This window comes from Chiloscyllium punctatum, chromosome 9 (assembly GCF_047496795.1).
Source record: "Chiloscyllium punctatum isolate Juve2018m chromosome 9, sChiPun1.3, whole genome shotgun sequence".
Taxonomy (NCBI): Eukaryota; Metazoa; Chordata; class Chondrichthyes; order Orectolobiformes; family Hemiscylliidae; genus Chiloscyllium; species Chiloscyllium punctatum.
This window is the reverse complement of record NC_092747.1, coordinates 23,811,172-23,837,960: the sequence shown is the minus strand read 5'-3', so window position 1 is coordinate 23,837,960 and position 26,789 is coordinate 23,811,172. Positions and strand designations below refer to the sequence as shown.

The 26,789-nt window shown below is 40.9% G+C and overlaps 1 protein-coding gene across 3 annotated transcripts; it reads right to left on the bottom strand.

Moving 5' to 3' along the window:
• Nucleotides 1–8,155: 8,155 nt before the first annotated feature.
• Nucleotides 8,156–26,732, bottom strand: unc50 (unc-50 homolog (C. elegans)). Of its 3 annotated transcripts, none has more exons than XM_072577028.1 (6): nt 26,559–26,732; nt 23,565–23,849; nt 22,400–22,520; nt 20,149–20,288; nt 18,581–18,682; nt 8,156–17,883 (listed from the first exon to the last, which is right to left on the bottom strand). In XM_072577028.1, exons 2-6 carry the CDS (start codon nt 23,842–23,844, stop codon nt 17,747–17,749), a joined length of 780 nt encoding a protein of 259 aa, XP_072433129.1. In that variant the 5' UTR covers nt 23,845–23,849; nt 26,559–26,732; the 3' UTR covers nt 8,156–17,746. The 3 variants fall into 3 exon arrangements, with proteins under 3 accessions (XP_072433129.1, XP_072433130.1, XP_072433131.1); XM_072577029.1 differs by having other exon boundaries at nt 23,565–23,846; XM_072577030.1 differs by lacking the exon at nt 26,559–26,732 and adding an exon at nt 26,242–26,484 and having other exon boundaries at nt 23,565–23,846.
• Nucleotides 26,733–26,789: the final 57 nt, after the last annotated feature.

Here is a 26,789-nt window from a genome sequence, read left to right as displayed (position 1 = left end):
GACTTTGTGAATATTGGCCCGAAGGTGATCCTTTTAAAGTCACATATGATCACCACTGCTTTACAGCGAAGACTATGAATAATTAGTACTGACCAATAACATGTGGTGTGACCAGGATTTGTATCCTGCACAGTTAGACTTTGCAGGTATTTCACATGCAGGGTACAAAGATTAAAGATGATGCCGTATTGATGCATCTGTCCTTGAAGGTCCTCACACAAGCAGCCTGCATTCCCAGACACAATAAAGACGTCACAGTTACTCTGTGTGTATCACAGACATTTTTTGCTTGCATTCCCCATTGCCATTCAGGTGAGGGTGGAAAGCTAAACAGGTTGCCTGTTTAGTGGGTCATGGTAGAGCCTGGTATCTAGGTGACACCTAAACTTGAATGCTTCATTCTTAATTGTATTCTCTGCTGACCATGTCAGTTCTGAAATCGATTTGGGAGAAACAGGTTTGAATTACAGTCATAAGGTCATACAGCATGGAAACAGACCCTTCGGTCCAACTTGCCCATACTGAACAGGTGATCTCAACTGAATTCATGGGACATTGGCACCTGGGGATGAAGGGAGTTGTTCCAATGGGACAGGCTTTATCTGAATTGTGCCGGGACTAGAGTCCTGGCCAATTGCATTACTGGGGCTGTGGGTAGGGCTATAAACAAAATAGTGAGGGGTTTGATGTGGTGGTGGTGTTTCATTTGGATGGAAAATTTTGGAAGGGAGGTTTGGTCTCAACAGAAGATATTAAGGTTTCCAGAACAGGTAGTAGGACAAAGACTATGGAAAAGGGTTAGGAATCTAACTTCAGGCGCAGCAGATAAGGGGACAACTATGAAGAGGGGGATAGTCAACGCAGGACTGAAGGTCTGAAATGCACGCGGTACATAAAACAAAGTAAATGATGATATCGCGCAGATTGAATTTGGCAGGTACGAAGTTGTGAGTATCACAGAGATGTGGCTGCAAGGGGATCAGGGCTGGGAATTAAATATCCAACGATATATGTCGAAAGGACAGGCAGATGGGCAGAGGGGCTGGGTTGCATCGTTAATTAGAAATGAAACTGAATCAACAGCAAGAATTGATATAGCACCAGAAGGCATGGGTAGCCCTTAAGGAATCTCAAAGGACAAAAGACCTTGATGGGAGTTATGTACAGGCCTCCTAGCAGTAGTCAGGATGTGGGGAAGAAAATAAATCAGGAGATAGAAAAGGCATGCAAGAAATCTGACTTAAGAATCCTAGTTCAGGATTCTCTTAAGATTAACATGCAGATTCAGTTGGCAGTTACAAAGGCAAATGCAAAGCTAATATTCATTTCTGAGATCTAGAATAAAGGGCATAGATGTACTTCTGAGTCTGCATAAGGATGTGGTCAGATCACATTTGGAATATTGTGAGGAGTTTGGGGCCACGTATCTAAGAAAGTATGTGCCGATCTTGGAGAGGTCAAGAAGAGGTTTTCAAGAATGATCCTAAGGATGAAGGGCTCTTCATATAAGGAACAGTTAAAGACTCTGGGTCTGTACTTGATGGAGTTTAGAAGGATAAGCGGGGATCTCAGTGAAAGTTACAGAATACTGAGAAACCTGGATAGAATGGATGTGGAGAAGATGTTTCCGCTAGCGGAAGAGTCTAGAACCTGAGGGCACAGCCTTACAGTGAAGAAATGACACTTCAGAACTGAGATGGAGAGGAATTTCTTCAGCCAGAAGGTGACAAATCTGTGGAACCCATTGTCACAAAAGGCTGAGGAGGCCAAGTCACTGTGTGTATTTAAGAGAGAGATAGATCGGTTTTTGATTGGTAAGGGAATGAAGGGTAATGGGGAGAAGCTGGAGAATAGGTTAGAGAAACATATCAGCCACAATTGAATGGCAGAGCTGACATGATGGGCCGACTGGCCTAATTCCTTTCCTATATCTTATGGTGTTATGGTGTCATGGCTTTGTGAGCTTCCATCTATTCTCACCCAACTCCATCATTTAAGCTTTCATCTCCCAAGCTTACTTCTTGAGTCGCAGGCTTACAGCTTCCATGCCAATTGTCATAATGTTCCTCTATCTGTCCCCAGTGAAGCTACAGTGGTGGTGACCATCAGCGAACCCCACTCTGTAGTTACCCATATCCACCAGTGCATTATTGTTTCCTACTCTTTTATATTGAGAAGCCCTCTGTCATAAGTATTGTCCCCTCTGATTTCCAGAATGAGGGCTTAAATCCTCACAATTGACTTCCACGACCTTTCTACAGTAGTGGGGACTCCTGATAGCCTCGGCTATCAGCAGGCAGGCCCTAGGACTGACAGCAGCCTAACCTCCTGATTAAATCAGTGGCACAGCCCTGACTGATCAGTGACCAGACTCCTGATTGATACCTGTGCAGTTCCTCAATAACAATTCTATTCCCGGACTGGTTGTACTGGATCTGCAAGATTGACTATAGCCCATTTCCCAGACTGCAGTGGCATGGACCCCACAACCCTGACCGCCCGAGACAGCTCATTAGCAATGCCCAAACCTCTGGTGGGACTCCTGGCTGAAGTTCGTTCCCCATTGACCTGAATGAAGTCTACTCTCCTTAGGCTTTGTGACATGGCCAATTGGTGAAACACATTTAGTGTGATTGTTGCCTAAGTGGCTGGCACATGCTGTTGGGACAAACACTGATATATCACAGTGCTGCACAGCAACATGTTCACCTCCTTGATTGATCACTGCAGACAAAAATGACAACCTGCCTGACTTTGTGCCTATGCTAAATGTTGGGGCAAAACAGAACTGCGAGCCTTTAAGCGCTGATTGAAGTGGTGATGGGCAAAAAGTTAAGGCAAGGCAGAGATGTTGTGAGCGTCCAAGTAGGTAAGAAATGAGTAAATGTTAAGAAAGCAAGTGAAGAGTTCTGAGATGCACTGTGCTCCAATACCTGTCTCTGTGCACCCTGGCAGCAACATTACAGTGAAAGGTGTTGATGCATTGGAGTGGAGAACTGCATTGTGAGTGGGTCAGAGATGTGACAAGATGGCATGGTGAGGTTGGTGCATATGCGATGCCAATAACCATTGACAGGGTGCTTCAGTGATCATTGTCTATGGTGCAAACCCTGAAGTGTTGAGCACTACCAGCCAAGATGAAGGCTCCGTTGGAGCCACCAGGTACCCACACTGACTTATTTGTTGAGAATTATCATTATCTGATTCCCTCTGCCTGGTGAGAGAGTTGCATATAAATGAATCAAGATTAGATACCACTAGGGAATAAGTGCAAGGACACAGGCCTCTCACTGTTCAATGAGAGGCCTGTGTCATCTTGTCATTCACATGTTGGGTGAAAAATTGCGCTTTCTTTTCTCAATATCATGAATCTCATCATATTTTCCTAATTGACTCACCATTGCCCAAGTTGTTCAGGGGCTGGGAAATTCAACCCCAAGAGATCTTTTACAACCACCAGAGTGAACAGGTGTCATGGTGAATGGGGAATTGCAAGATTTTTACAAAGTGACAATACAGACAGGGTAAATAACATTTCCAAATCAGTGTGGTGTGTGATTGACTGTATCAGATTTCCTTGCTGTGTCTTGTGTGAGGTCCAACGATCCTCTTTGCACAAATTCTGGAACCACACAACATAACAAAATACCCAAAATTGAGCTACGGTCAGACTGAATTTAGAATTGGAATGAGTCATCTACTGAATCACAAAGGAGGAGGCCATTTATCCTGATGTGTTCACATTAATCCCTGCAAGAACAATTTATAGTCTCCCACACCCACACTTTATCTGTTGGACTGTAAGTCATTTCTCTTTAGACTCTTATGCAATTCTCTTTGGAAAACTGCAAATACATTTGCCTCCAGTCAGTGCATTCCAGATCCTAACCACTTGCTACATTATAAGACCTGTCCCTAGCATCATCATCACTGCTTCACTGACAATCATCTTAAATCTGACACTATTTGTTCTTGACTTTTTTAACCAGTCTCTCTCTATTTACCCTGTCAGACCCCCTTCATGATTTTTAACACCACTATTGAATCTACTTTCAGCCTTCTCAAAGGACAATTACCCCAGCTCTTCCAATCTTATCCACATAACTGAACTCCCTCATCCCTGGAACCATTCTTATGTTTTTCTGCAATTTCTTTGAAGACATCCTAAAATGCACTGTCCAGAACTCTACACAAAATATTAGTGAAGGCTGAATCACTGTTTTGCAAAGGTTACTATACCTCCTATTCATTTATTTACAAATGAGGAGATGATGGCCTAGTGGTATTATTGCTAGATTATTAATCCAGAAACTCAGCTAATTTCTGGAGACCGGCATTCAAATCCAATTTTGATAGATGGTGGAATTTGAATTCACTAATTATCTGGAATTAAGAATCTACAGATGACCATGAAACCATTGTTGGAAAACCTATCTGGTTCATTAATGTCCTTCAGGGAAGGAAATCTGTCACCCTCAGCTGGTCTGGCCTACATGTGACTCCAGACTCACAGCAATGTGGTTGACTCTCATCGGCTCTTTGAAATGGCCTAGCAAGCCACTCAGTTCAAAGGCAACTAGGGATGGGGAATAAATGCTGGCTAGCAGTGACACCTATAACCCACAAGAGAATTGAATAAAAACTTAGTTCCCCTACGCCTTTTTAACCACTTCTGAAACCTACCTGCCAACTTCAGTGTATTGTTCAAATTCATGCTAGGTCTTTGTTACTACCTCTTCTTTAGAGTAACACCTCAACTTTATATTGCATTTTTACATTCTTGCTACCAAAATGTATCACTTCAGACCTCTCTGCATTAAGGTAATTTGCTATAAGGTCATTGTCATTGTGTCTATCGATTCCACCAGCTGAGTTGTTTCCTCTTGAAGTTTATCTCTACCGTCCTCACAATATCTCCAAGCTGTATGCCATCTACATGCTTGTGCCCTTCATAACCAAGTCCAAGTCATTAATTTATATCAAGGAAATCAGTGGCCCTCAGATCAACTTTCTCCAGTCTGAAAACATCCAGTTCCCACTACACAAAAGCAAAATGCTGCAAATGTTGGAAGTCTGAAATGAAACGATAAAATGGTGGAAGCAGACAGTAAGTATGGCAGAAATTATGGGGAGGAAGACGGAGCTAATATTTCAGGTTGGGCCCTCAGTCCTGATGAAACGTCTTCATCTGAAATTTTAGCTCTGTTTCTCTCTCTACAAATGCTACCTGGACTGCTGTGTTTTTCCAGTATATATTTTTTCAGCATTATCTGATTTTATAACCAATTATCACAATTTTGCTTCTTGTCACTCACATAACTTCATATTCATGCTGCCACTGTCTCTTTTATTTCTTGAGCTTTGTCGGTAAATCTATTACCAAAGACCTTTAGAAATCAATGTTTACCATATAAACCGTGTTAAGCTCATCAAGCCTCTCAGCCATCCCAGCAAAAAACAATTTGCCTTTAAAAAAATCTGTGCTGGCTTTCCTTGATTAACCTGCACTTGGTCCAAGTGACCATTAATTTGGGCCTGGAAAATTATTACTTAAAGCCTTTCCACCACCTAGGATAAATTGACTGACCTGTGGTTGCTGGGTTTATTCTTACAGCCTTTATTAGGTCTTCTAGCACCGCACCTGTCTCTTAAAGGAGATTGGAAGATTATGGCCACTTCCAATATCTCTGCAGTTTGTTGGTGACCCAGTTACATCTTTTGAGTCCCAAGATTCTAGGTTTCAAGTCCTACTCAAGGCTGGAGCACAAAAATCTAAGGTCACAATTAATGTGGTATTGAGGGAAGTGTTCACTGTTGGAAGTGAGGTCATTTGGATGGGACCTTAAAGTTACATCTATGTATTTGGCTGGATACAATGTATTTCTCCACACTATATTTGAAAGGCAGGGAAGCTATCCTGGCTCTACTGGACAGGATTTACCACTCAATTAACAGCACAGAAATAGATTTTTTACTTTGGAGATTAAGTGTGGTGAAGGTTGTCTGAGATGGTATCACTCCTGCCAAGGCCCATGCTGACTTCTCTGGAGTGATCAATTATTTTACAGCTTTTCATATGCAGGTGAATGTTTCTTGGCCTGCATTTCTTGTCAGAATGGCATTACTTTATTGTTGGCAGTGTAACCATTGAGCACAGCTGAGCCTGACTGTTCATCTACCGGGCTCCTGAAACATCGGACAAGCTCTCAAATGACCACAACATGAAATATGTAACTACATCCCCATGAAATCTCCTCCCACTTTGGGTTTAGCCATTTCTGCTTCAATAAAGTGTTGCACAGCTATTTTGAAAGGAAGGTAAAACAAAATTCAAGAAAGAAAGAAAAGCGAGATTGCTTTCTCATTGGGCCATTTATGTGCCAAACTATCACTTCCCTGCCTCTGCACCCCCCCCCACCCCCCATCATTTTCCCACTATTCTGTTCATTTTCACTATCTTGTTCTGACCCCAACACCCATCCCACCTACAGCGTTGCCCATCATTGTCACTACTGAGGACTCCAATTTTTCCCTGGAGCCCCTCACAATTGAGGCATCTGCTGAACCTCTTGCCTTGCAAATCAACGCCATCTGAAGTCTTAGATTGCTTGACCCCACAGTCCACTTCACGAGACTATACACCTGATGAAGGGCTTTTGCCCAAAATGTCGATTCTCCTGCTCGAATGCTGCCTGACTTGCTGTACTTTTCCAGCACCACACTCTTGAGACTGTACACCACCCAAACTTCAGCTTCCAATACCCAGACCCCAAAATTCAACTGCTAACTATCACAGTGACCATTCCCTCCACTACACTAGGCTCCCAGAAATGGATTGGCCTTGTTATTGATGATACCCTGGACAGACAATTCGCTACTCTGAACTGACGACTGACTAACACTCTGCAGGCACTTTGGACCCCAGTCCTGGGCTGACCACAGATCAGCATATGCTTTAGAATTAATCATAAAGAATGCAATAACTGGACAGTTAGAAAAGAATGATAAAACAGGCAGAGACAACATGGATTTATGAGAGGAAAATCACGTTTGGCAAACCTATTGTAGTCTTTTGGAGGTAGTACTTTGTAGCATTGAAAAGGAAATAGTGTGTGTGGTGTACTTAGATGTTTAGAAGACTTCTGATAAAGCTCTTCAGAAGTTATGAAATAAAATTAGATCACATGGTATGAGAGGAAATATACCAGACTGGATTGACAGTTGGTTAACAGGCAGAAAGCAGAGAGCAGGAGGAAATGGATCATTCTCCAAGTAGTATGCTGTTACTAGTTGATTACTGCAGTTACTAATAATTCTAGGTCTACAGCTCTTCACACTGTATGCAAATAATTTGCATGTGGGGACCAATAGTAATTTTTCCAAGTTTGCTGATGACCCTAATCTTGGTGAGAATATAAACTGTAAGGATAATGCAAGGAAGCTTCAGGTGGACTTGGAAAAGCTGTGTCAATTGGATAGGACATGGCAGGTAGAATATAAGAAGTCTGAAGTTCTTCATTTTGGTTGGAAAAAAGTTAATGCCAAAGTATTTCCTAAATGGTGGGAGGTTGGGAACTGCGACTGTCTGAAGGAACCTAGGTGTATTTATTCAAGTACCACTAAAAGCCAGCATGCAATTGCACATAGTAATTGGGAAGGCAAATTGTATGTTGACCTCTATCACAAAGGTGTTTGAGTACAGGAGTAAAGCTGTCTTGGTGCAGTTGTGTACAGCATTGATAAAATGTCACCTGGAGTATTGTATAGTTTTGCCTGCCTTATCAAAGGAGGGATACACTTACCACAGAGGAACTGCAACAGAGGTTCATCAGATTAATCCCTGGGATGATGAAATTGTTGAATGAAAGGTTCAGGAGACTGGATCTGTATTTGCTGTCATTTTGAAGAATGAGCTATGAGCTGATTGTAAATTATAAAATTCTTCCAGGCTGTTATGTCTCACTGGCATAGCACCACGGTACTCAAGATCAGTTAGCCCCAGAACCATCGCAAATGTTAAAGATTTTAAAATGTACACAAAGTTCCCCAATTTACCTGACGTTCAGAATCAGGTTTCTGTACTTAATAAGAATTACTGTTGATTATGAATAAATAGACTCTCACTACAGATAAAAAAAATTACAAACTGTTGGCATATAACTCAAGGATTAAAACTTTAATTCCTTTATAAACTCTTTCTTACATACATATACACAGACAGGAAAAAACCATAAGTGTTATGAACAGAGAGAAGACTGGGAATGCAGTTCAGTGGGCTCTGTTCACAAGATCTTGCCCTTGACCTTGTCTAACATGTTTGAGGTTCTGGCTCTAGGGTGGATGGGCAAACTGATTATAGCCCTGTGGTACAAAGAGCCATTCAAGGTTGGGGGGGGGGGGGGGGGGGGGGGAGAAGGTGGTAAAAGAGAGAAATTGCAGTTGTAATTGGGGATAGCATAGACAGGGGAAAACCCACTGTTCTCTGTGGCCAGGATCAAATCCTGAAGGCTGCATTGCCTGCCTGATGCCCAAGTTCGGGATATCTCATCTGGGCTGCAGAGGAACTTGGAGTGGGAGGGAAAGAGCCAGTTGTCATGGTTCCACATAGTTATCGGTAATAAGGGTTTCTGCTGAGGGAATATGAACAGCTAGGTGCTAAATTGAAAAGCAGAACCAAAAACATCTTAATCTTCTGATTACTAACTGAGTCACAAGCTAATTTACATAGGGTTAACAAGATTAAAGAGCTAAACATGTGGCTCAAAGATTGGTGTGAAAGAAGTGGGTTTTAATTCATGGGACATTGGCACCATGTACTGGGGAAGGAAAGAACTATTCCAGTAGGACAGGCCACACCTGAATCATGCTGGGTCCTGGTGAATCGTAAAACCAGGGCAATTTAAAATTAAATGGGCGGGGTGGGGGTGGGGGGGGTCCATTTCATGAAAAACTATAAAATCAAAGGTAAAAGAGAAGGTAGGATTGTAATTTGGCAATGGGGCTGACTGTCACCAGAAAATAAAAAGGGACAGAATGTGCTAATGTCATATTGAACCAAGGAACCATAAAAGTGTAGAGAAATGTGATACAACATATTTGAAGGCTTTGTATCATAATTCATATTTCGGAATAAGGTAGTTGAACTGATGGCACAAATCGATGTAAATGAGAATGATCTCATAGCCATTATGGAAACATAGTTACAAGGAGATTAAAACTGGGATCTAAACATTCGGAGAGACAGGAGGGTTGAAAAAGATGGGTAACACTATTAATAAGAGATGAAATGAAGAGAGTTGATCTAGATTCAGATGATGTAGACTCCATTTGGGCAGAGTAAAACAAAGCAAGGAAGAGAAGGCATTGGTAGGAGAAGTGTACATATCCCTAAACAATAGCCACTCTGTGGGAAATGCTATTAGTCAACAAATAAAAGGAGCATGTAAGAAGAATAGAGCTGTAACTATGTGTGACCTTAATCTTCATGTTGATTAGATTAATTAAATTGGAAATGGTAGCCATGACGACAAATTCATAGAATGCATTATAGGGTCACTGAGCCAACCAGAGAGCAGACTATCTTGGATCTGATAATGCTAGATGAGGCGATTTTAATAAATGGCTTCAGAATAAAAGATCCACTAGGAAGTAGTGATCATAACATGACAGAATTTAATATTCAGTTTGAGAATGAGAAATTTGGATTGGAAACAATTGTGTTTTAACTTAAATAAAGGAAATTACAATGAAATGAGGATAGAGTTAGCCAAAGTGAACTTGGCAGGTAGATTAGAAGAAATGAACAGAAAGAAAGCAATGGCAAACCTTTAAGCAGGTTTTTCATGACTCTCAGCAATAATGGGAAGCTAGAGAAGTGATTGCTGGGCCTCTTGCTGAGATACTTGTATCATCGATAGTCACAGGTGAGGTGCCGGAAGACTGGAGGTTGGCTAACATGGTGCCACTGTTTAGGAAGGGTGGTAAGGACTAGCCAGGGAACTATAGACCAGTGAGCCTGACAACTGTGGTGGGCAAGTTGTTGGAGGGAATCCTGAGTGACAGGATGTACATGTATTTGGAAAGGTAAGGACTTATTAGGGATAGTCAACATGGCTTTGTGAGTGGGAAATCATGTCTTGATTGAATTTTTTGAAGAAGTGACAAAGAGGACTGATGAGGGCAGAAAGGTTATCTATATGGACTGCAGTAAGGTGTTCAATAAGGTTCCCCATGGGAGACTGGTTAGCAAGGTTAAATCTCACGGAATACAGGGAGAACTAGCAATTTGGATACAGAACTGGCTCAAAGGTAGAAGACAGAGGGTGGTGGTAGAGGGTTGTTTTTCAGACTGGAAGCCTGTGACCAGTGGAGTGCCACAAGGATCAGTGCTGGGTCCTCTACTTTTTGTCATTTACATAAATAATTTGGATGCGAGCATAAGAGGTACAGTTAGTAAGTTTGCAGATGACACCAAAATTGGAGGTGTAGTGGACAGTGAAGAGGTGATTACAACAGGATCTTGACCAGATGGGCCAATGGACTGAGAAGTGGCAGATGCAGTTTAATTCAGATAAATGCGAGGTGCTCCATTGTGGGAAAGCAAATCAGATCAGGACTTAATGGTAAGGTCTGAGGGAGTGTTGCTGAACAAAGAAACCTTAGAGTGCAGGTTCATAGCTCCTTGAAAGTGGAGTCGCAGATAGATAGGATAGTGAAGAAGGCATTTGGGTATGCTTTCTTTTATTGGTTAGAGTATTGAGTACAGGAGTTGGGAGGTCATGTTGCGGCTGTACAGGACATTGTTTAGGCCACTATTGGAATATTGCGTGCAATTCTAGTCTCCTTCCTATCGGAAAGATGTTGTGAAACTTTGCAAGGGTTCAGAAAAGATTTACAAGGATGTTGCCAGGGTTGGAGGATCTGAGCTATAGGGAGAGGCTGAACAGGCGGGGTCTGTTTTCCCTGGAGCATCGGAGGCTGAGGGGTGACCTTATAAAGGTTTACAAAATTATGAGGGGCATGGATAGGGTAAATAGACAAAGTATTTTCCCTGGGGCCAGGGAGTCCAGAACTAGAGGGCATAGGTTTAGGGTGAGAGGGGAAAGATATAAAAGAGACCTAAGGGGCAACTTTTTCATTCAGAGGGTGGTATGTGTATGGCATGAGCTGCCAGAGGAAGTGGTGGAGGCTGGTATTATTGCAACATTTAAAAGGCATTTGGATGGGTATATGAATAGGAAGGGTTTGGAGGGATATGGGTCGGGTGCTGGCAGGTGGGACTAGATTGGGTTGGGATATCTGGTCGGCATGGATGAGTTGGACCATAGGGTCTGTTTCCATGCTGTACATCGGCATGACTCTATGACTCTATAATACATCCCAGTAAGGAGGCAAGATACTAAGAGAAGGGTAAACCAACTATGGCCAACCAACGAAGTTAAGGACAGTATAAAGTTTAAAGTACATAAGAACTACGAGCAGGAGTAGTTCGTCCAGTCCCTCGAGTCTGTTCATGGCTAATCTTTTTGTGGTCTCAGCTCCACTTACCCGCGTTTTCACCATATCCCTCAATTCCTTCATTTTTCAAAAAAGTATCTACCTTAGCTTTAAAAGTGAATACTGAAGTAGCATCAACTACTTCCTTGGGCAAGGAATTCCATAGATTAACAACCTTCTGGATGAAGAAGTTCCTTCTCAGTTCAGTTCTAAACCTGCTCCCTCTAATCTTGAGGCCATGCCCTCTTGTCCTAGTCTCATCCTATCTATTTCTATCTTATCTATTCCCTTCATAATTTTATGTTTCTATAAGATGCCCCATCATTCTTCTGAATCCAATGAATATAATCCCAATCTACTCAGTCTCTTCTTATAAACCAACCCCCTCAACTTTGGAATCAACCGAGTGAACCTCCTCTGCACCCCATCCTTTCTTAAGTAAGGAGACCAAACCTGCACACAGTACTCCATGTAGGCCTCACCAGCACCTTGTACAGCTGTAACATAACCTCTCTGCTTTGAAAATCAACCCCTTTAGCAGTAAAGAACAAAATTCCATTTGCCTTCCTAATTACTTGTTGTACCTACAGACCAGCCTTCTGCGATTCATGCACAAGGGCACCCAGGCCCCTCTGTAAATCAGCATGCTGCAACTTTTTGCCATGCAAGTAATAACCTATTTTGCTGTTACTCCGACCAAAATGTATGACTTCACATTTACTAACATTGTATTCCATCTGCCAGACCTTTGCCCAGTCACTCAATGTATTTACATTCCTCTGCAAAGTTTAACAGTCCTCTGCACACTTTGCTCTGCCACTCGTCTGTATTACCGGTAGATTTTGACACTGTGGTCCCCAATTCCGAATCATCTGTATAAATTGTAAAGAGGCCACAATGATAGCCCAAAAAAACTGGAATAAATTGAAATTCCTGCAAAGGAGGACTAGAAAGATAGTGAAGACAGAGAAAATAAACTGAGGGCAAACTAGTGAGGAATGTAAAAACTGACAGTAAGAACTTCTTTAAATATATAAAAAGGAAGAGAGGGGTCAAAATGAACATAGGCCCCTCAGAAAATGAACAACGAAATATGGTGGTGTTAAACAGATATTTTGCATCAGTTTTTATGGTGGAAGATAATTTAAACATCACGTTATTAAAGAAGATGGGGCAGGAATTACGAACCATCACCATCACTGAGGAAGTAGTATTAGACAAACTAATGGGGCTAAAGGCAGATAAGTTCTCTGACCCTGACGCTTGCATTCTAGGATCCTTACAGAGGTAGCCACAGAGATATGGATGCATTGGTTGCAATTTTCCTTAACGTCTCTGGATTCTGGAAAAGTGCCAGAAGATTGTTAAACTGTGAATGTGACACCCCTATTCAAACAGGAAGGGGGGGGCAAAAAGTGGATAACTATAGGCCGTTTAGCTTAACATCTATTGCTGGAAAAATGTTGGAATAAATTATTAAGCAAGTAATAGCAGAACTTTGGGGAAATCATAATCTAATCAAGCAGAATCAGCATGGCTTCATGAAAAGGAAATCATGCCTAACCAATCTATAGAGTTTTACAAGGAAGCTTCAACCAGAGTGGATAGAGGGGAACCAATAGATTCACTCTATATGGACTTTTAGATGGCATTTGACAAAGTATCTCACAAAAGATAAAGTTATAAGATAGAGTTCACAATGCTGGAGGTAATATATTGGCAAAGGGCAAGAAAGAGCGACTGGGGATAAGGAGTTCTTTTTCAGTTGGTAAATGGAACATAATGTGGGAAATATGAAGTTGTTCATTTTAGAAGGGGGAACAAAAGAATAGAGTATTATTTAAATGGAGTAAAACTGCAGAAAGATGCAACACAAAGAAACACGGGGGTATTTGTGCGCAAAACCCAAAAAGCTAGTATACAGATACAGCAGGTAATCAAAAAGGCTAATGGAATATTGGCCCTTAGTTCAAGGGGATTAGGGTAGAAGAGTAAGGAAGGTTTATTACAACTGTACAAGGTGCTGGCGAGACCACATCTGGAGTACTGAGAGTAGTTTTGGTCTCCTTATTTAAGGAAAGATGTCATTTCATTGGAGGCCGTTCAGAGAACGTTCGCTAAGATGATCCCAGGTATGGAGGGATTGTCTTATGAGCAAAAGCTAAACAGGTTTAAACTCTTCTCCCTTAAGTTTAGAACAATGAGATGTGACATCATTGAAATACTAAGGGATATTTCCTCTCCTGGGAGTATCTAGGACCAGGACATAGTCTCAAAATGAAGGAATGCCAATTTAAGACAAAGATGAGGAGGAATTTCATGTGCAGGAGATTGAGAGTCTTTGGAGCTCCTGCCACAGAAAGCTATGGAAGTGGAGTCCTTACGTATAATTAAGGCTGAGATAGATAGATTTTTGATCAGCTAGGGAATCAAGGGTCATGGGGGAAAAAAAACAGGAAAGTGGACATTAGGAAATTTGGCTCAGCCATGATCCTACTGAATGGTAGAGAAGGCTTGAGGGACCAAAAGGCCTATTCCTATTCATATTTTTAATGGTCTTATGATTTCAGGAGATGGTTCTTGAGCTGATCAGAGTGCTGCTTCTTGGTCTTCCTTCTCTGGAAGTTTTCATTGGTTTTCAAGAAGTAAAGGTGTCTGGTTCACACATATAAAATTTCTCAATTTTTAACTGCAAGTCACAACTTAGAGCAACTGCAAAGATGAGGTGGTTTTTCTTTACTTAAAGTGGCTTCATTGCAAAGAACAGAGAAAGCTTCTGACCTGAAGGAGATCAGTTGGCTTCCCACTATTCTGTTCACGGTCTCAAGCTGTTCAGCTCCCAGACAGCCAATCACATAGTTGAATACAGGCAGAAAGACCTTCATCATTGATAACTGGTCACTCATTGACAGACCAATCAAATACTTGCTGCCAACTGAATCACTGTCTGTATACACATGTCGCTCCAGCTCATTTGCAAACTACTTTTCAACTACTGCTCAAACAATTAGCTGTGTAAATGATGCTTGCAATGACTGTCAGTCCATTTGTATTTAAAATTTGCAGCAAAACTATTCTTTAATCCGTACTCAAAAATATAGAAAAGTAAAAAGATGTAGTCTTTACAAGTGTGACAGGATGAATGTAAATAACATGTTTCCTCTGGGCGATGAGTCTAAAACCACAAAACATAATGCCATGAGTAATATATGCAAGACTGAGAGGCAGAGGAATTTTCTCATTCAGAGGTTAGAGAAACTCAATCAGTGAACATGATCAAGACAAAAAATGAATAGATTTCTGGAGGCAAATGGCATCAGGAATTTCGAGTCATAGAGTCCTACAGCATACAGACAAATCCTTTGGCCCAAACTGATGCATGCCGACCAAAATGTCTATTAACACTAATCCCATTTCTCTGCACTTTGCCCATATCCTTCTAAACCTTTCCTATCCATGTATTTGCTCAAATGCCTTTTAAATATTATTAATCAACCTCAACCACTTCCACTGGCAGTTCATTTCAAATATGTACCACACGGTGTGTAAAAAGGTTGTCCCTCAGGTTCCTTTTTATTCTTTCCCCTATAACCTTAAACTGATGCCCTCTAGCCCTTGATTCCCCAACCCTGGGAAAAAGACTGAGTTCATTTATCCTATTTATGTCTGTTATGATCTTATACACTTCTATAAGAATCCCCCCTCAGTCTCCTATGATGTAGCTTGTCCAACCTCTTCCTATAACTCAGACCATTAAGTCCTGGCAACATCCTTGTAAATTTCTTCAGCACTCTTTCCAGTTTAATAACATCCTTCCTTTAGCAAGGTGACCAAAACTGAACACAATATTCCAAGTGTAGCCTCACCAACGTCCTGTAAAACTGCACCATAGGTTCCCAACTTCTATACTCAATGCCCTGACTGATGAAGGCCAGTGTGCCAAAAGCCTTCGTCACTGCCATCTACCTGTGACTCTATTTTCGGAGAACCTGAACTCCAAGGTCCCTCGGTTCAACTACACTTGATTAGATTAGATTACTTACTTACAGTGTGGAAACAGGCCCTTTGGCCCAACAAGTCCACACCGACCCTCCGAAGAGCAACCTACCCAGACCCATTCCCTTACATTTACCCCCTCACCTAACACTACAGCAATTTAGCATTGGCCAATTCACCTAACCTGCACATTTTTGGACTGTGGGAGGAAACTGGAGCACCCAGAGGGAACGCACGCAGACACAGGGAGAATGTGCAAACTCCATACAGACAGCTGCCTGAGGCGGGAATTGAACCCGGGTCTCTGGCGCTGTGAGGCAGCAGCGCTAACCATTGTCACAACGTGCCGCCCACATCTTAAAGCTTTACCATTCACCATAAAACTCCTTCCTTGATTTGACTTTCCAAAATGCAAGACTTATTAAATTCTGTTTGCCATTTCTCCACCCACTTCCTCAGCTGATCAAGGTCCTGCTGCAATTCCTGACAACCTTCCTCACTGTCCACAATACCTCAAACTTTAGTGTCATCTGCAAACTTACTAATCATGCCTTTTACATTCTCATCTAAATCATTGATATAGATAACAAACAGCAATGGGCCCAGCATTAACACCTGAGGCATTCCACTAGTCACAAGCCTCCAGTCCGACAAGAATCCTTCCACTATTACCCTCTGTTTCCTACCGTCAAACCAACTGGGTATCCAATTTGCCAGCTCCCCCTGGATTCCATGCAATATTATCTTCCAAAACAGCCTACCATGTGGAACCTTATCAAAAGCCTTACTGAAATCTATTTAGACTACATCTACCATTCTGCCCTTGTCAACCTTCCTGGTCACTTCATCAAAGAGCTCTTAACAAGTTTGTGAGGCATGATCTCTCATGAGATCATGTGCAGGAAAATGGCATAGACCAGCTATGATCTCACTGATTGGTGAAGCAGGCTCAAAAGACTGAATGTCTTGTTCCTGTTCTTACGTGTCTAACATCACAATTATAAAACATTTATTCTTTTTAAATTTTCCCAACATTCAATCCCTTCTTGTCTTTGTAATCCCGAGAGCTACGTGCCCTTCTAATTTGGTTGCTTCCACTTAAAACTTCCATTAAACCACAGCTGGTAATTATGCTTTTAGCTGTCTAGGTCAAGCTCTAGTGAGCCCAACCCCTCTCTCTGGTTTAATAGTACTGCTCAAAGCCAACTTTTTTGACCAAACTGTATCATCTGTCTAATTTCTTGTTACATAGGAAGCATTGAATTTTGTTTGATATGCATTTTAGTATATTAAAGCACCATTTATGTCTAAGTTGTTGTTATAGTACCCTATTACCTGTTTGATGTCAATACTTTAATACACAAGCAACCTCACATCTCTAATAATTTATATAATTAATGTTCACAGAAGAAATTAGCATTAGTCTTTGTTCGCATCAATACTTTATTTTTGTTAAAAATGTATATCTTCTGGTAGGCCTTCAAATTTGTTAACACACAAACTGGTCAGATAATACTACCTGAATATTTGTTTCCCATTCCCCTTGCCCACCCCCAACCAAAGAAAAACATAATTTAACCAGTTTTACAGCTTGCATAGGAAGTGTGAGCAAGTGGGCTCACATGTGGAGACTTTAAGAATTCATTCAGTTTTTGTTTAGCCTGTCATATGCTTTAACTGGAAAGGAGAGAATTTCATTAACCAAGACCAAGGAAATATAAATTGAAAATTAAAAGACAACTTCCTTCCTCTTTCCAAATTCTCCCCACAGTCCCCTTCACTCAAGAATAAGTGCTGCCCAGTCCCTTCCAGATGGAATTCTCACTCTCCCTTCCCTCTCCTATGAGTACATCCATAGACGCAATAGCTCAAGTAGGGAAAGACAGAAAGAAAATATTTATTAAAGATTCCTAATAAAAGATTATGACCTGTAAAAAAATTGTCAGATCTATTGCTAATAAAGGAATGCACTTCATTGAAAGGTTTGATCAATATAAAATATACAATCTGATCTGGTATCTGGGTTCAATGATCAACCATTCACGCAATAGAAAACGTTCTGCCACAATTGAGTAAACATTTAAAAACAAAGCAATTCTCCTCTTGGAAATATCCCTTAAATATCTCTGGGTATGTAGATATCAGTATGTACTTATTTACAAATCATACAAATGTTAAAGCTGCATTACACGTTGTCAACACAGCAAAAGCAACCATAATATTTAGCAACTGTTTTATTAGATAATTGAATCTTCTACTGAACTCTGTACTTGTAGAACCAGCACAGTCCTTTCGTGAAGTTCCATCCCAGTCCCAGCGATAACAAGAACAAAAGGATGAGGAGGCCAAATGGATATAGTAGGGCAACTGTGTTCTTCAGAAATGGCAATGCTAAAAGAAGAAAAATGCTAAATAAGTGCATGGCCACATAAGGGAGAAAGGAATTGAATATGCTGCTGGAGTCAGATGATGAAGGATAGGAGGCTTGTGTGCAGCACAAGCATCAACAAAGAATAAGTGGGCTGAAGGGCTTGTTTCTGAGCTGCAAAATAAATAGGTAGCTACATGAAATGAAAACTGTTCAAAGGAAAATAAACCATGTGGGTTATTATATGGACTAACTCCAGTCTATTTCCTGTAATTCAACAACAAATCATTATATATTCAGCTAATAGCAGCTGCATACTTCATGTAAACTGGTCCAATTCCTCTCATAATAACTGAAGTCTTCAAACTCAGCTTGGTATAATCCAAATGGCTTGCTGCAGAGTGTGGATTAAACACATAAATCACTGCACAGCAGGACAGGATCATATGGACTAAGGTGGACATTTTTACTAGTTCTTCTCAGAGCAAATATCAAAACAAACAGTATGGTGTGACCTCTCCTGAAAATCACAAGTGAATGTTAAGCAAAGACATGCTTGCCCAGCCTCCCATACAGAGTTGAACTTTCAGTGAATGTCAGCGCCTGAGGACAATATTCTTAGATAATAACTAAGCAAAGGAATTAAATGTGGACAACTTAGCTCCTTTCATTTTGGGTTCATAAAAAAGTTCATAAAACATTATAAAACTTAATATTTACCACTATATCCAAGAAAAGTAATATAGATGTAATATCCAACGCCAACCAGCCAGAAGATGTTACCAACAAAGTAAGCAAGAAACCCATCTCTGATGATAATGTCTGCAAAGCAAATATTCAAGATTAATTACTTGCTTAAATACAACTACAACCTTCACAAAACGTTATAATCTTGGCTGGATTTGCAGCACAAACATCAATGTTACAATAACTGCATAAACAAACATTTGAGCAGTAACATACAGCAAGAAACTGGTCAGTTTAAGAAACAGGGCACCTTGGATTATTTTGTTTAATTCGGTAACCAAACCTAGTTATTTTATCAATAGATTCTGGCTCAGATTTCCTAACAGTTAGCTCAGCTGGCTGATTTGCATTGCAAAGCGATGCTAACAAAGTGGGTTCAATTCCCACACCGGTTGAGGTTACCTTGAAGATCCCACCTTCTCAGACTTGTCCCTAACCTGATATTAAACTCACCACCAGCTGTCTCTCTAATGAGAGAGCAGACCAATGTTTTGCTGGAACTAAGGCAACTTTACTTTTCTACCCTGAAAAGACAATATTGAGTCTCTTCCTCCATTCTGCTATTGAACAATCTTTGATCAGAATTAACAGAGTATAGTGTGCAAGTGTAGTGGTGATTTAACTGATCATCATGACGTTTGAAATAAAAACTAAACTTTGAAAACGTAAGCCGAGATGGAGCAACTTTGGTAATCAAGATGATTTAGTGAAAATCGGAGCTAACAATTATGGTGGTCTTCCCTCTCCCTCCCATGACACATGATTACTATCAATGACATCATTGCAATGAATAACATATTTATTGCAAATAAAGAACATAATCAGTGAACGCATCATAGCATAATTTTAGACAAAACCAATAAAGACCAATAGCGGTAATTTATTGTGACATTGTAAATATAGTTGAAAGGAGTCTGGGCAGTGTCTGATTTAAAAATTTTTTGTTCTTTTTCCACCACTTGGCTCCTTTTCTCCTGAATGACAGGTTTTGACAAGCACTCTCCAGCACCATTTCCTTATATCTGTTATAGAGTCCGAGCATCAGCCAAACTTACTGATCTCAGGAACATCACAAAAGAGTCCAATACTGAACCACAATGCCAGCATTCGTATATTTCCAGCGGTAATTGCTGGGTAGGGACTTGGTGTAGAACCTCAGTCCAATTTGTATCTTCATAACCAGTATTATTCAGCCCCCACTGTAGCACCTTTGCTGCTAGTGGGGCTGAGATTAACCCTGAAATTTGTAAAATACAGTTTCTCCCAAGATACATTTAAACAAGTCAATAGCAAAGACTTGTGAGCAGTTTTTAAAAGAACTGTAGTGCAATTAAAGGTTAGGTGGTACTAGAATGCATATACCTCCAGTAACGTTAATTGTGCCACACTTAACTTCAAGACCATACAATTCAAAGTAAGTTTGGCCCTTCTATTTTTTCAGTGTTTTAGGTACACGGAGGCAGGATTTAGTTTGAAACAACAATGAAGAATTTTAACGTGCTCAAAAAATTAACCTTTGTAAACGTAAATAGTACACTTACGATTAATAAAGAACAGTTGAATAAAATGCAAGATCACAAGGAGTGGATAGAAAGCATTCAGGTGAATGTCAAATGCATATCCCCATTCCACATCATAGCCTTTACTCTGAGGCTTCATCAAATATTTGTTGGTAATAAACCTAGAAACAAAATATCACAGTGTACTCATAACAGAACAGCTGATTGGACTTTTATCAATGTTTTAACATTAAGATGGTCCCAATACTTGAGGATAAACAAACAACTACTAAGACTAAGAACAGTTTTACTTGAGGAACCTTGTGAAGAAAATGATGATTAGATTCCCTTCAGTGTGAAAACAGGCCTTCGGCCGAACAAGTCCACACTGACCCTCCAAAGAGCAACCCACCCAGTCCCATTCCCCTACATTTACCCCTGACTAATGCACCTAGTACTATGGGCAATTTAGCATGGCCAATTCACCTAACCTGCACATCTTTGGACTGCAGGAGGAAACTGGTGCACCCGGAGGAAACCCACGCAGAAACGAGGAGAATGTGCAAACTCCACACAGACAGTTGCCCAAGGTGGGAATTGAACCCGGGTCCTTGGTGTTGTAAAGCAGCAATGCTAACCACTGAGCCACCATGCCACCCCATCATATTGAAGAAAAAGAGAGGGGATTGGAAATTTATTCCAGAGTTTAAGGGCATGACAATCTAAGGATCAACATCAACAGTGGCACAACATAGAGGAAGAAATGGAAGGACACAGATTGGAGTCAAAGCAGAGGAGTTACAAACTGGGAGACAGGACTGGAAGAGGTTCAAAGTATGCACAGAATGTCAGGAAGGAATGTTCAGGTATAAAGTTTAAGTGGTGTCTGTGTATGTGTATATGTGTCTGAGGGGGGCTTGTGGGGGGAAGAGGGAGACGGGGCAAGAGAAATAGATGACAATATCTGTATTGTTTTGTTCACACAGTGTAGAGTAGGAGGCAATTCAAGACAATGAAAAAAAAGAATTGGGGAAGGGTAGGGAAGTTTAGAAGTTTTGTTGTAGGGGACTTGAAAATTACAGTAACATCCCTGTTGTTTTACACAATGGGCCAAGTGATCTTCTTCCAAATAGCAGCAATCTGTGAATCTGATTATCATACGATCAAGAGCCAAAGAGGGATAGATTGGTTCTCACAGCAAATGATAGACCAGCGGCAAAAGAACAAACAGAAATGAGGCCCTGCTTTTTAAAATTTAATCTATTTTTCTAATAATGCTGTTCAAAGATGTCATTACACACTTTCTAAAGCAAATGGGACTTGAATTTAGGCCTCCCAGTGAAGGGGAGGGAGACTATCATTACTCCACAAGAGGGCCTAATGTAGTAATTTAAATGTAGACATTTAAGACAGTAGTTGCCATACATTTATTAAGTTACATTGCTCTTTACTGAAAAGCACATGTTAATAAATTATTTCATTAGCATCAAATCAGGCTACCGATTGCCTGTTTATTAGATTAGATTAGATTAGATTAGATTACTTACAGTGTGGAAACAGGCCCTTCGGCCCAACAAGTCCACACCGCCCCGCCGAAGCGTAACCCACCCATACCCCTACATCTACATCTACCCCTTACCTAACACTACGGGCAATTTAGCATGGCCAATTCACCTGATCTGCACATCTTTGGACTGTGGGAGGAAACCGGAGCACCCGGAGGAAACCCACGCAGACACGGGGAGAACATGCAAACTCCACACAGTCAGTCGCCTGAGGCGGGAATTGAACCCGGGTCTCCGGCGCTGTGAGGCAGCAGTGCTAACCACTGTGCCACCGTGCCGCCCACAGTAATTAAGTGCAATTACTTAAATTAATATTGCTCCACATCTCTACTTCCTATCGGAAAGACGTTGTGAAACTTGAAAGGGTTCAGAAAAGATTTACAAGGATGTTGCCAGGTTTGGAGGATCTGAGCTTCAGGGAGAGGCTGAACAGGCTGGGGCTGTTTTCCCTGGAGCATTGGAGGCTAAGGGGTGAAATTATAGAGGTTTACAAAATTATGAGGGGAATGGATAGGATAAATAGACAAAGTCTTTTTCCTGGGGTCGGGGAGTCCAGAACTAGAGGGCATAGGTTTAGGGTGAGAGGGGAAAGATATAAAAGAGACCCAAGGACGGTTGGACCGAAGGGTCTGTTTCCATGCTGTACATCTCTATGATTCTATGTCTCCTGCACTCGATATGCCTAGTAGCAAGGCCAAGGTACTAAAGTGAAATGTTTTAAAACGTACCACATTAATGTTGCGATCAGTAATCCAACTCCCACACAATCAATGAAGACAACCCAAAGTAAAAGCTTCATTGTTTCAAAAAATCCCATTCCTAATACAAATCCAAAACCTATGGTAGAGACTAGAAAGAACAAATAAAAACATTATTATACTGCATTCTTACAAATTTTCACCACAATGCATTGTTTTACAAATGTTTTTTAACCCAAGGACTAATTTGCAACAGACATCATAAAATTGGCAAGAAGGTTGAACATTGAATCATGAAAATGATAGCACAGACAGGCCATTTGGCCACTCAAATCAGTAACTCAGTAAAATGCAAATTATGAACAAACAACATATTTGTAGCAGTCCTTTGCTCTTTTATTGTTCATGCTATTAGGAAATGAATGCATTGCAGAAGAGATTATTGAAGTTGAAACAATGAAAGGACCTAAAAGGGATTTAAATACACATTTGGAAAATTATAGGCAGGAGCACAGAATAAAAGTAGACACTGGAATCAGACTGGATGAATAGATCTAATTTACATTGAGACTTCTAGAATCCCATACTAAGGGTATAGTAGCATAATGGATATGTTACTGGATCAAAAACTAACAGGTTTGGACCAATCGCTCAGAGACACAAGTTCAAATCCCCTTAGGCAGTTGAAGAATTTAAATTTAAAATAAATTGGGATAGTTGAATAAGTACGTATTGGGGTTTATTTACATACATGTATATACAGAGGCGCATTCTCTGCCATCAAAAGTGATATGTTTAAGCATTAATCTGAGCGACCTGGGAATCCTACAGTTCTCATTGCTTGTTCAATGATATTGGCTCAGCCAAACAGATTTTATTTGCTAACCATTAACACTCCATTCTTCTGTGGTATAAATGGTCATGATTGTTTGAAACCTGGCATTGTAGCATTAATGGCCTAATGCGTGAGAGAGGAAAAGCTTCAACAGGTTTCTCTTTTCAGCAATGTTCAAGTTTTGTACAACTGTTTACAAAATTCTCAAACTAAACCTAAGAATTGTTTATGTTACTGTCAATCTTAGAGTGACATTAGTCATGAATAATCATGCAACAGGCAGCATTCTCTACTTCACATCACAATTCATGTCCAATAATAGGGCTTCTTGCAATGGAATTTTTTTTTAAGGACACTCACCACATAACCAGATACTGAGCAAAACTAGGAAAGCAGGGTCATCTCTGGCCCACTGGTCCTTTGTCTGTTTTCTGTAATGAAAATTTCTGTATACCATCTGTGGGGATGTAAACAGGTACAACATCTGCCACATGGCAAATTCAAAATCCATCTGCTTAAAACGAAAGAGCCGCCTGAGGTATTTGTACCGCTTGGCTCCAGCTGTGTGTCGTGCAGCATCCCGGGAACTTAGTGCACCATTCCCTTGACTGATGGGACTATAACTTGTCGTTGGTAACATATCTGCTGCACAAAATAGCACAAAATCTAAATTAGAACATTTTTATATTACACTTCCAATCATACTTTCCTGCACTATTCAGTTTCCAAACATGTACACGAATTGCTAACCAATCTTCTGTGGTTTGGCAATAACATGCTTACCTGAATTATTCCTATTTGTAAGAAATCTGCCATCAAACTGATGAAATGACTGTAATACCTTGACTGACACTGTATGTTTGCTGAATTTTGCTTTCATCACTTTTAACTTAAGCCAATAAATATCAAATCTGGATTGTGACTATATAGAAATGTACATTAAATACGTAACTATGTTAAAGTACCAGTATTAACACTGCATACATTACATTTGCAATATTTTAAAAAGCAATTTACTTTTCAACGCAGCCAGATGGTGCAAAGCTGCAACAGCAATGTATTCACTGAACCAACTTAATAGGTTAGTGAGGTCATTTCCACAAATCTGCAGTCAGAAATGTTGTTTAGGGGTGTAGGTCAGAGGACATCACAAAGCATCTTTTAATTGCTGATGGTACTCTTTCCCTAATTCCTTTTAACATTTTGAAAGTTAGTTATCAAAAACAGGAGCACCATATCATAAGACCTTTGTTATAAATTATTACTTGCAACCATTGCAAAGTTATTTTAAAAATTCCAGAATCTATTACCAGAATTTTTCCCAGCAAACTTGTTTAAGCTCAAAACAGAGCTTGAGCAAATGAAACGAGCTACCCACTATGGCAAGTAGCGATAAAAGGCTTCAGACTATAGCTTCCGAAAGATAGTCACATCTCAAGTAGACAACCTGAAGCAAAGAAGACAATCCTTAGAAATCGTTACAAAGCAGTAAAATGGCCCCCATGTCCACATTTGCCTGCATATAACCAAAGCAATTCTTCAAAAGCATGTAACTACATGAAATTTCTGAGGCATGCTGACATGACAAGTGCAAGCGCTAGTACATAACCAGCGGAGTCCCTGAAATGATCGACATTTTTCTGTTGAATGACAAACATATCATATTGAAAACATTGTTTTAAATCTCAGAAGTTTTGAAATTGATAGAATCTCATTTTGCTTTTTTTCCCTTCAAGTCTTCAATTCAGGTTAATTCCTCAACAAATGACCCTGTTCCATGCATACAGTAGACAATAACAAAGGTAGCGATGACTATCACAAAGATCACAAATATGATCTCAGACCCAGCTTCCAACAGGTGCTACTATTCAGCAACTGAAATGAACATGCTGCTCATTAGGTCTGCACTTCATCACAACAAAAGAAATAAATAAAATTGAATGTGAACATCATATAATCAATGATATTAATGCAGAAGGATGGCATTTGGCCAATTGTTCCTGATACAGCTTTCATGTGAAATTCATTTATCGACATTCTCCCACCTTCTCCCTGTCAGCTGACACATCCACTGTAGGTGAACTTTCTACATATCATACACAGACAGAAAGATAAATGAAGAAATGCTAGAAATGGCTGAAGAAAAATGGAATCTAATAACAAAATGACAGAAAAATACAATACTATAGTCATATCATTACAGCAGACAGTAGACAGATCCAAAGAAGGGTCACTGGTCACAAAACATAACTCTAATTTTTCTCCACTGATGCTGCCATATCTGTTGAGCTTTTCCAGTCATTTCTGTTTATGTTTCTGATTCAAGCAACTGCAGTTCATTGAGTTCTTTTTTGTTTTAGACAGAGACAGTTTTTGGAGGGTGAAGATCATCAGAACACATTAGAGGGAGGAATTGAGAAGAAAATGGATGGCACATACAATTCTACCTTTTACCTCTTATGAAATGTGTAAAGAGCAGGTACAGAGCAGAATTTAGGCGAAAGTGAGGACTGCTGATGCTGGAGATCAGAGCTGAAAATGTGTTGCTGGAAAAGCGCAGCAGGCCAGGCATCAAAGGAGCAGGAGAATCGACATTTCGGGCATCAGCCCTTCTTCAGGAATGACAACTCAGACAACTCTTCCCTGACAACTCAGAGCAGAATTTAACTCATTGGCAGTTAATTCTCTGAAATCACGATGTGAATGAATGAACACAGAAAAGATGAATCCAAAACCATTTGTGAATTATGCAGCAGAATAATGTTCAACAATGGGATAAGACAGCCAGACTCCCAAATTAAAACTAAAACAAAGAACTGCGGGTGCTAGAAATCTTAAACAAAAACAGAAGGTTCAATGGACATTAAATGCACATTAACGTTGCTAATTTTGCTTTCTCTCGACTGAGGAGATGGTGAGAACAGCAGATGCTGGAGAGTCAGAGTGGATAAAGAGTTGAGCTGGAAAAAGCACAGCAGATCAAGCAGCAGCAAAGGAGAAGGGGAGTCGACGCTTCTCTCCACAGATGCTGCTCGACCTGCTCAGTTTCTCCAGCGATTCCTGTTTCAGAATTTCACATCTTTGTTGCCTATAAGGTGCAGCTCCTAACTGCACACCCTGGAGGAGATCCTTCTGACCAAATGATCTCCCCGGGACAGATCCTTTTGACCAGGGGAGGCCCAGTGATCTCCCCGGGACGGATCCTTTTGACCAGGGGAGGCCCAGTGATCTCCCCGGGACGGATCCTTTTGACCAGGGGAGGCCCAGTGATCTCCCTCGGCCTCCCTGACAACACGGTCCGGAAACAGCGTCCGTCCGCCATTGCCCCAGAGTTCCCTAGCTGTGTGATCTTACCTCAGGGCACGACTAACCCAGACCCCAAGGATGGTGGAGGGGGGGGATGTATAAGGGAGTACCCTCCCCCCACACCTTCAGCCGAATCAGAAAACAAACCCCGACCGTCACAGGTAACGGCTCCAACGTCGCACTGCCGCGGGGCTGCCTGGGTGTTGTGGTCCTTCGCCAGGCGCATGCGCCACGACGTGGAGCCAGCGGGACTGCGAACGCCTTGGCGCGGTGCCGCAG